This window comes from Arachis ipaensis, chromosome B02, assembly GCF_000816755.2.
Source record: "Arachis ipaensis cultivar K30076 chromosome B02, Araip1.1, whole genome shotgun sequence".
NCBI classification, from domain to species: domain Eukaryota; kingdom Viridiplantae; phylum Streptophyta; class Magnoliopsida; order Fabales; family Fabaceae; genus Arachis; species Arachis ipaensis.
The window spans coordinates 3865991-3877387 of record NC_029786.2 but is presented as its reverse complement, the minus strand read 5'-3'; the positions used below and the strand labels follow the sequence as shown (position 1 = coordinate 3877387).

The window sequence follows — 11397 nt, the reverse complement described above, 5'->3', positions numbered from 1 at the left end:
TATATTCATATTGTAGATTACAAAAGCCTTCACATATTAATTATTTTAATAATCACGGTTAAGACTCTGAGTAACTAATAATTAAAATAATAGAGTAGTTTATTGATTAAAAAATAGAAATAATAAAAATGAATTTAAAAACAGGTGTATATCCTAACAATGAAATAGTCCGTGCATCACAGTTCATATTTAAATTGTATGATAGTGGTTTTTTAAATTGAACTCCAGGTATCATAATAATTTTTAGATTCTTTTCAACTTCAAATTAATAAATATAGTGATAATGTGCCTAATTTTTTTTTGTTATGGAAGAAAAAGTGGTGATATACTTTAACATGGTAATTTTTTGTATTTTTTAAAACTGTAGAAGTACACAAATTCCTGGCACCGATTTCTGTACTTAAAATTTTTTAATTTTTTTTAACACAAATTCCTGGCACCGATTTGTGTACCCTACACAAATCCCTGGCACCGATTTGTGTACCTCTCACAAATCGGTCGGTCCGATTTCTGCTTCTCCAGTTAAACGATCTCACATTTAAGTATAACACCCCAACAATCCACATTTAAGAAAAACACCACTACCACTCTAATATTAAAAATAAAAAATTCTGATAATATGTCTTATTACGTTAAATTGGTGTAAAATTTAATCCATTAAAATATAACTCTAAGATATTAGATAACTTGAGCCAAGTTATTAGAAAACGAACTACTATGACCTAGTGTTTGGACTATATTTTTAAAACACAAATACAAAGTTAACAACATATTAAAAGTAGAAACAAAGATTAAAAAAAAATTACAGAATTTGGATCCTCTAAATTTTAAATTTGTATTTTAGAGGGTAAAGTGTAATCTTCTATTTTTGAATGGTTTCTCTCTCATATTTATTCTTGGTCTCACCTATAAAATAAATGGTGAGAGATCACATTTTAATCTCTAAAGTAAAATTTAAACTTTAAAGAATCCAAATCCAAAGTTACAGGTTGAAAAAAATTTATCCTTATTATCTTCATTTTTTTCATTGCAAATATATTAACATACAAAACTTTTATAAGAGAATACAAAAAATATACTCAATATATCTATATTATATTTAGGGTAAAAAACATAGATAAACCAATAGGGGAACTTGTTACATGAATAAGCCAAACCAAAAAGAGATCCACGAATCAGCCAAACACTATTTATATACAATTCGAACCTAATTGGTTCGAACCCTATTTACACATAATTCGAATCTAATAGGTTCGAACTTCAAGTTTATAAATCAAACTTAATTGGTTCGAATTATGAGTGATTGTGCTATATAACGAGTTCGAATCAAGCAGATTCGAATCAGTTATCCTTTTCCATACCCCACCAAATCCCAGAGAAAACGACCCAGATTCGATCCGAGAAACAGTAGAACCGAAGACTCAGCTGATGGGGGACGATCCTGCAAGACTGTACCGGTTGGATGGGGTTGCTCATATAGCTGGGGTCATCAACGACGAGGTTAGTACATAGAAAAGTTTTTGCACACGGTTTATTTGAGTTAGTGGTTTTGCATGTGGTTTTAGCGGTTCTATATGTGAGTGGTTTATCGGGGTGGCATTGCAAATGGTTTAGCTTAGAGGTTATTGCATGCGGTTTTTGGTAAGTGGGTTTTTGTAAGTGGTTTTATATGCGCTTCTGTGAATAGTTTATGTAAGTGGTTTATGTTAGGTGGTTTTGTTTGTGGTTTGTTGTAGTGGTATTGCAAATGGTTTAATTTAGTGGTTTTGCATGCAGTTTAGTTGGTGGTTTAGGATAAGTGGTTTATTGTACGTGGTTTAATAATGTGGTCCATTTAATGCGCAGCCACAACGATGCATCAGGAGCATGCGGCGGCAACAAGGCATGCCACTCGACGAGCGTTATGTTCCGTACCTGCAGATGGCCGGGTTATACCATCTGGCTAGACTGAACGATAGATGGTTCCGGTTAGACGAGCCCCTTGTCAGCGCCTTCGTCGAGAGGTGGCGTCCTGAGACGCATACCTTCCACATGCCCTTCGGAGAGTGCACGATCACGCTTCAGGACGTGGCATACCAGTTGGGGTTGGCAGTGGACGGGCGTATGTCAGCGGTTGCCTTACAGACTTCCATCTGTATATCGAGGGTGGACGTCCAGCTTGGGTGTGCCTAGTTGTATGTTACCCATGTTCGTCTATGTATTTTGTTACCAGTGTTACTTTGTATCCACCTTTAGATGTATGTCTGTGTTAGAGAGAAAACATTTGTACTTTGCATTTTGATGTTATTTAATTGCCGCATCATGTCTTCATAATGTAACTCGTACACTAATTTATTTTCATGCGTGTTCAGCATACATTTCGTTTAATACTACCGAAACAAAACGTATTCATAAATTCCGATCCCATGCATGTAACATATGCAGCTTCGTTCCTTACTAATTCGAACCATCTAGCTTCAAATTGCATTGAACGTAGTTCGAATCAATTAGGTTCGAATTACTTGAGGGACAAAATCGGTAGTAATTCGAACCAATTAGGTTCGAATTATAAACTTGGAGTTCGAACCTATTAGGTTCGATTTATGTGTAAATAGGGTTCGAACCAATTAGGTTCGAATTGTATATAAATAGGGTTTGGCTGATTCGTGGATCTCTTTTTCATTTGGCTTATTCATGTAACAAGTTTTTTCCCTTAGTTTATTTGTGTTTTTTACCCTTATATTTACATCCTAATAATTACATGTGATTATACTTAATTTAGTTACATAGTATTCCATGAGAAGTCAATATTGTTTTTTTTTTTTCTCAAATTTGATATCATTTTCCGTTCTCTTACTTATTGCAACAATTATTTTGCACGTGCACGTTGTGTGTGTTTTTTATATTACACACGGTATTTTTCAATCTAAATTAAAGATTAATCTGTCGTAAATCTGAGTTTCATTTAAAGATCTATCGTTAGTCAATGAATTGCTACATGCTCAAACAGAATTCAAATTTTTGACACTTGTTTAAGCAGATACGTAAACTGACCGATCGACTAACCCAAATTTATTTTCTTTTGTCTTTCTTAATTCCTCTTAGATGGCTAGACGCTAAAGGCAGCTTTTCAATTCATGAAGTTGAGTTCACCAAATCTTTTCTTTTTTGTCAAACACATCCAATACTTTGTTCGTTTTTCATTTGAGTTTTACCTTTATTTTATTGTTTTGTGAAATCCATTGATTTATCTCTCCTATTACTAAAAATTTAACTACTTCCATTTATATGTAGAGCTAGCTACTAAAAAGGTATTAATTCTCTTGAACATTGAGCTACGAATGAATTTATTTTAAATTAGCATTTAAACTTTTTCGACGGTTGATTCCTCCCAATGAATTCCTTTCTATTTTTTATTATCATTTTTTTTTGGATGAATTTTGGAATGGCACCTTTCTTCTTCATGGTTGAAGTTTGTAATTTTATTAAAAAAAAAGTTTGTAGTTTTAGTATATATTTATTTGCAAATTAGAATTATAAAAGGGGAAAAAATATAATGTAAAATTTTGCACAAGACACCCTCTTGTATATTTTTTTATTCTAAAATTTTAACTCTTAATAAAGAGTTTAATTTTGATGTATTGATAGTCTAAATAATTTTATACATAGAAATTAAATTTTAATACACCTAAAAGAATAAAAACTACTTATTAAGAGCTTCCTTGTTCAAAAAATAAATCACAATATCCTTCAACCTGACAAAACAAAGATTAATTCGTCGCGAATCTAAGTTTTATTTAAAGGTCTACTGCTAGTCAATAATTTACCGCATATACAAGGCAAAATTTGATTTCTAAAGACTTGTTTAAACGGACGAGTGAGGTGATCGTTCGTTTGAACAACCCATTTGATCAACATTATCTATATTAAAAAAATAAGATGGACAAAAATCAAACGAGAAACCATTTTCCATGTTTGTTGAACCCATTGCTAATCTTCCTCTAAAATAAATCTCCCAAAGGTTTTTGGACCTTTAAAATATGTTGAAATGGGCTATACATAAAAGCAAAAAAAGAATAGTATTGTTGGGCCTAAAAACCCCTTCCAATTTGAGGTAGGGATTATTTTGGTAATTTCACCTTTCACCATGTAAAAGAAGGAACTTGACACTGCTAGAAACAGAGCTAAACAAAGAAGAAGAAGAAGAAGAAGAAGAAAATGATTCACCGAACATGGAGTCTCCTTACCGGTCCTGCCACCCTCTTCGGCGGTATAGTCGCCACCGTCGCCGTCGCCAATTTCATCCTTGTCAAAAATGTAAAATCCTCTCCTTTTTATTAATTCCCTCTTTTTTTCATTTAGTGATTTTCGGTCGTTTTAGATTTTCCTTATTCGAAAGGATCGATTTTGATTCGTTTCTATGGAATCCGAAGCTGAATCATGATTTGGGTTCATAGAATTTTTTTTCAATTTTTTGGTTTTGTTCGTGGCAGTTTGTGAGATTTTGTTTGCGTAATTAGGGCTAGCTTCTATTGTGCAATCTGCTGTTAACTATGATCTTGTATGGTTTTGTGAATTGAACTGAAATTTTTGGTTCTTACGATTTGATTTTGTGTTGTTCACATTGTCTTGTGGATTTCGGGAAGTTATCATTTTTCACCTGAAGATTAGGGATTCCTATAGTGAAAATTAAGGAATATATGTTGATAATGATTATCATATCTGAGATAGAGAATCTGTTTCATATTGTTTGGTTAAGAATTTATAGGAAGATCATTTATAATTTATGCATTAGTTGTATTATCAGTTAATTCAGATAAGTTGCTTCACAAAAATGAAAAACATATTGGGATTTTAAGAATACAATAGAAACTTTGTTCAAACATAGCGTTTATAACATGAGCATCTTTTTTTTAACTCTTAACCACCAATATCCGGAATCTATTCTAGTCTGACATAGCGAAAAAAGTTACATACCTAACATGGACAAGTTGGGTTAGCTCACTACAAGGATAAAACTTTAAATCTGCTGGTTTTTTTCAAGCAAAAACAAGTGTTAAATTAAGCTACCCAAATGTTTGGTTCTACTTCTGTAGAATTGATTCTAAGTAGTATTAGTTCTACCCGGATTGATTTTGTGGCAAGTGATGCAAGTTTTTGTAGTTCCTCTATAAGTGATTTTTGATGGAAAGTAAAAGGAATTTACTTCTATCATAATCAATTTGAGAAGGTAGAATCAATTTTTAACTTGTAAGATTCAAACATAATGTTACATTGTTACTTGGGTAGAATCAATTTCACTCAAACATATTTATGTTTTGCCGTGCAATTGGCTGGCTATTCCATTCACGGTTGTAACAACGGTTGAGTCGATGGTCGAGTCATGTCCTAATAGGTGAGGTAACTTGCATGGATCAACCTACCAAGTTTGCGAAATTTTGTGTATAAAACATTTATGAATATCTAATTTTTTGTTGGTTATTCTAAATTCCTAGTGTTTTAGTTTTTAGTTATGTCTCCCATGCCCACTTCTTTTGTTTTAAACCATTTAACTGTTAATAGGGTGACTGTTATTGACTTTGTGTATTGTAACCTTTCAGGATCCATTCATCAAACCAGATCAGAAGAAGTATGAAAACCAATCTGCATCCAAGTAGGAGAAAAAAATGTCACAGAAGTTTTCATTAATGGATGTGAACTAAAGTTTGTTTCTTGAGCTTTGTATGCTGTTTCAAAACATTATGGTGCTCTCTTTAGTTAATAAATACTGAGATTTTGAGTGAAGTGTTGACCATATCTAGATCAAAATCACAAGTTCTAGAAAATTGGTTCATATTTCAAAGATTTTTTCTTTCATCCATGTATATTGTCAAGTGTCATTCTGCATTGTGGTGGTTAATCCACTAATCAACCGTGCTCTTTTTATTTATCCTTATCAATTTACTTTGAAATGCTTACCATTTAGGACTGGGTCAGACTCTTCTAAAGTGAAGAAATTGATAAAGCGAAAGAGTGAGAGTTTAATCACCTTTGAATCAAGGTAGTAGGGGTTCACACATAACAGAATTTACAAATTCAACAATTATTAATGAATCGTTTTAGGAGATCTTTTCCCTTTCGAATTATTAAGTACATAAACATTTCTATTGATGAAAATTTGACAATGACACTAAGTGTGAATGTTTAAACCAAGGTTCCATACAAAATAAATCAAGTCCAAACCTCATTTGTGCATTGCAAACTTTGATTTCACTTTACAGTTCAATGTACAATATATGAAGCTCTTCCTAATTGTATATGGTTTAAACTATAAGAACTTTTGAGATAAAACTCCCATGTATGAAAAGAATTTGTAATTGTACCTGATCATAGATTAAGGATTCACTAACATTTCCATTATTATGTCATTCCAAGAATCAATTGGTCCTGGCAAACACCAATGTAAGCAATCATTTTGAACTTTTGCATTCTTATCTTTGGCAAAGGGTTGGTACTGTCTGTATGGTCCTGGATGACCATCTGGTCTCAACAATGATAGAAAAGTTGTGTCCAGAAGTTTCAATTTCGCAGCTTTATCCGATCCTGACGATACTGCTTTCGCGAATTCTTCAAGTTCAATACCTCTCATGGTGGAATCTACATCAATCATTTCTATTTGACCCTCTTTGAAAGGAACTGTTCTATTACAATACCCTCCACTGAACCACTCGCCATTCTCAAAGTGATCAGGTGTCGTCGTTCTGAAGAAAATTGTCGCCTTGTGACTTGATTTCACAAAGAAGTCTAAAACTAGCCCGATCGCCTTTCTGTATGCATAGTCAAATCCGAAATCAGTTAGGTTCTTTCCAGGACAGTAATGACATCCAACAATTGTATTGTTTTCGTGGTAAATCGCGGTCTTGAGGAACCATTTCCCGCCACCAATCAAAACAAAATCAAAAGTTTCATATTGTTTAGTCCAAAGGGTGTCAAGAGTGTCAAGATGAAGCTGTGTCTCTGAAGAGGAAACTCCATCCATGTCCTCAAAAATTGTTGCTTTGATGAGAAAAGGAGTCCATATTACTGAGAGTGTGAAGTTGTGAGATGGGAATTTCCATATCTTTGATCTGTATTCTTTGTCATGGTAGATCTCAACAGCTGGTTCTACCTACAAAAGAATAAGACCATTGGAGTTTTGATCTTGGTAGGTACATAATTTGTAGGGACAAGGCAATTCATGACAATTCATAAAAGAAATGATGTAATCTTACACCTACTAACTATTAATCTCTTTTTTTTTTTTTTCCTTTTCTTTTTATTGTAATGGAGTCTGCTACATAGTTTAAACTGAGATTTTAATTCTGTTATAATTTATGAATCATGTTTATAAAATAAGGGATTTTTTTTTTTAGTATTTTTGTTTTTATAAAGATATGAGTATCATGATTTAATTACAAGACCTATATTATTTAACATAACTCTTAAAAATTGATAATTTGTATTGGTAAAACATGTGATTGAAGCTAAGCTTAACCACAATAACTAAAAAGGATTAATAATCATTAACATGGTATGATTCATTGTGACATCAAGGAAGATACTCTCAAGTGTATTATTACAAGCACTTCAAGTGTTCCACTCATGAAAAGTAAGTTGATATAAACAAAAAAAAAAAGATTTTTTTTACTATTATTTTTTATAAAATTCTAAAAATAAAAACAGAAAATGAAATCTCAAATCAAATTCACCCTTAAATTTCATTATTTTCATATTACAAAGTACAAACTATCACAAGACTAATCTTAAAGGATGATTAATAGTTAACTAAAATCATTGATTAAAATTACTGAAATACCAGAATTCCAAAAACATTTAAATTTTTTTCTAATGGATGAACCTACTTAATAAAAGACACTTCTATTTGAACTTTTTAGAAGGCAGCATTGGACCAACCATTTAATATAAGCACCAGCTGTCTCCCACAACATGTGATCCAAAAACAGCTTCATTAACAAATTGACAAGGATTATCATAAAATGTCACATAGTGCAAGCTGTTACACCATAGTGCTCATAATTCACATTATGAAAAACCACTATTATATAATTGATTTGGACCATTCTTCCAGATCTTGATCTAACTACTAAACTATATGTTCAACTAATTTTATGTGTGACTAATACAAACATTATTTGAGACAAATTCACATGGCTTTAGTTTATATTATTCTTTATGTTTAAATGGTGAAAATTCAGGTGAAGTCAATTTCACGTGAAGTTGATAACTGAGAATCGTTAAATAATTTGAATTATTAGACTAAATTTTTATCTAACAGCTCTCAGTTATCAACTTCACGTGAAGTTGACTGCACCTGAGTTTCCACCCATTTAAAAATAGAGAGAAATCAAGGAATATATTCCTATACTGATTTTTTCAAAATCGATTGTGTGTCTCCAAATGAATAATATTCTCATTAGGAACTACTAATCATAAATAAAACTGAGTTTGTTGCATTGAGACTAGCTTAATACTCCATGCTAAAGTATATTTATAATAAATTAAGACCTTATTATCTTTGGTCAACTGACTTAGAATTTACCTATTTTATTGTGAATTTATCTAAATATAAAATGTTATGTATAACAATTTTTTTTCTAGAGAATTTGGTACACATTATACAATAAGAAATATATTAGAGGATGCAAAGTTAAATGAGAGAATTAAAGTTGTATTTGGGAGTTGATATAGGATTAAAAAAAATATTAACTCACATAAATTTAATTAAGGATAAAATATGGGCCACATTTTTCTTAACATCTATATCTTTTATGTTTTAAAATAGAATTAATAGTCAAAATAGTTACTAAAAAATCACATATGCATTAATTAAATTTTTAAAAAATTAGGCATCTAAAAATACTGTGGCGAATTAGATTTCAATTTGGTCAGTTAAATAATAACACTTGACGTAAATAATTTTGTAACACATTATCATCTAATTAACAAAAGAACCAACTTGATTTACTGTTGTATTGATCTTTTAAGAATTAATTTAAAAATTACATAATTTTTTCAAGTATCATTTTGATCTTTAACCTAACAATTACTAAATGAGTTAAGATAACTAAAGGAAGTGAAAGTACCTGAGATAGAATGCAAAGAAGGGATTGCACATGGTTGCGTGAGATGGAATCACCAATGAAAGCAAATGATTTATTTCTCATGAAATCAAGAAACTTTCTTGGATTAAACTTTGGTAGTTCACACCCTCTTGGACTCCACCTCCAATAAAGGTACCCTGAATCAGACCTTCCATTTTTCATGCAATTTTGATGATGCTCAATCAAATTGCAACTCTCATTTGTGTACATTGGACCAGATTTATCTGCCACCCATTCTCCCACAAATAGATCACATTTTTCTGCTCCTAAATCAGATTTTTGCATAACTAGTTAGTTAAAACAAGCACTTGTCTAGAACCATTAATACATAACAAGTTAGAACCACATATACTAACAGAATAAAACGTTTTATATAATTATTCAATCATATCTATTTTTTTTGAATAACTATTTGTGGTGTATGAAACTGTTTTCTACTATCAGTGCACCAAAATTAAATTCTACTAAAAGAACAAATTGATAACAAATTAATACGTAAAATGTTTTTATGTAGATGGCAATGAATAAATTAGCCCATTTTAGATTTTCTCTTGATTATTAAAAAAATTGATTTTTTTTAAGATTCTAAAACATTTCTTACTTTTTAGGAGTTTTTTAGAGGCTAAATTGATGGTTTAATCTAAGTGTTTATATTATTTTAGACCAAGGTTTGAAGTTCTAACATCAAAATTAACATTTGCATAAGGTCACATTTCATTTCAACAAGAAAACAATCACTTATAGGTTATCTCATATTATTATTGTACTTACTAGGTTATTGGTTAAAAGAAGAAGGAAAAGAACACATGAAAAAACAGTAGTGTTGAGGAGGAAACATGTTTTGTTGCAAAAGAACATGATAGAGGAAATAGAGCTAAAAGTGGAAGGTGACAATGCACATAATGCAAAAACGACAAAAGCTTTTAAGTAGTTTTTTTCCTTCATTTTGTTTAACATTTCAATGCTTGAAAACTTCACCCCAAAAAAAAACCTATAATCATAAACTAATAGTAATTTAGAGACATAAACATTTGAACTTTCCATAAACTAGTTGGTTTATTTTACTTTATTTGGCTTCTTAAAACCCCCACTTTAGCTCACACAGTCACACTAGCAAGTTGTTTTTGATGTCATACTACAAAGAAATGACCCAAAAAAGGAAAAGTGGAAACAAGTAATAATTAATTAATTAAAGAACTTAGAAGTTTGAACAAATCCTCTAGTGTGCATATAATCACTAGATCAAGTAAATAACTTAAGATTTATCTCACTTTTTTAAGAAGATTTAAACATAACTAAATTATATTCTATTTCTACATGTAAAATTATTCATATGTTTTTTTTATCTAAAGTTTTTATGTGAGAACGGATCATCAAACACTAGAAGATCCTCTTCCAAAACAAACCTTAAAGATGGTTTAGAAAGCTTTGGAAATCCATGCATGTTTCCAATCCTAATGAACAAGAAGATCACAAAAAATAAACTAAAAAACAAAAACTCTTACCATTTTGAGAGCTTTGGCTTTTGTTGTTGTTTGATGAAAAATCAACAGAATCAGATGATGCTTCAAGAGGAAGATGAAAAACAGGGGACTCTGTTTTTTCCTCTGCCATTGGAGGAGGAGTTTCTTCCATCACCATTGATGATGATGATGATGATGATGATGATGATGATGATGAAAAGCTGAATGAATCCGGCAATAGAAGCCGAAAAGCAAGACCTAAACAGAGGAATGACACTGCAATCTTAACACAAACATTGTTCTGCATTTGCATTGTTGAAAATTGCTTTGGATCAGACCTCATAATCTTCTTCACCATGAAAAAACAGAGGAGCTTAAAAAACAGAGGAAGTAAAGAGAAAAATTAAAAGGAAGCTTAGTTCCTTTAATGTAACAAACTAAACGGTGAAATTAAGCAATTATTGTTATATAAGAGGGAAATGGGTGTCATTGTTTGCAATAAAAAAAGGAACTTGTTTTCAGCATAATTCTTGTTGTTGTGATAGTAACGTTTGTATTTAATTTAGGTTCTGTTTGTTGGTAGTGCAAAATATAAAAATAAAAAAAAATAGCATATAATTATATATGGTGACATGTACCATGTGAGTGCTATAAATGGGGCTAAAGAAAAAAAGAAATATTTTTTTTTATGAAAATTCAAAATTAATTATATAAAAAAAACGAATAATTTTGTGGAATTGTGGGTAATGTCCCTAGCAGTGAACCTTCCTTGGCAGGGAAGAATGTGTGTCATTTGATTTTGGTCCTCCAACATT

General features: G+C 31.2%; 1 protein-coding gene and 1 long non-coding RNA gene across 2 annotated transcripts; one reads left to right on the top strand and one right to left on the bottom strand.

Annotated features, from left to right (window-relative positions):
• Positions 3976-5914, top strand: LOC107623415. The gene is made up of 2 exons (XR_001616459.2): positions 3976-4296; positions 5580-5914. It is a non-coding gene; the product is annotated as an uncharacterized LOC107623415 (long non-coding RNA).
• LOC107623409 (protein trichome birefringence-like 25) lies at positions 6190-11134 on the bottom strand. The gene is made up of 3 exons (XM_016325655.2): positions 10625-11134; positions 9102-9385; positions 6190-7126 (listed from the first exon to the last, which is right to left on the bottom strand). The coding sequence occupies exons 1-3, from the start codon at positions 10938-10940 to the stop codon at positions 6353-6355; spliced, it is 1374 nt and encodes a 457-aa protein (XP_016181141.1). The 5' UTR covers positions 10941-11134; the 3' UTR covers positions 6190-6352.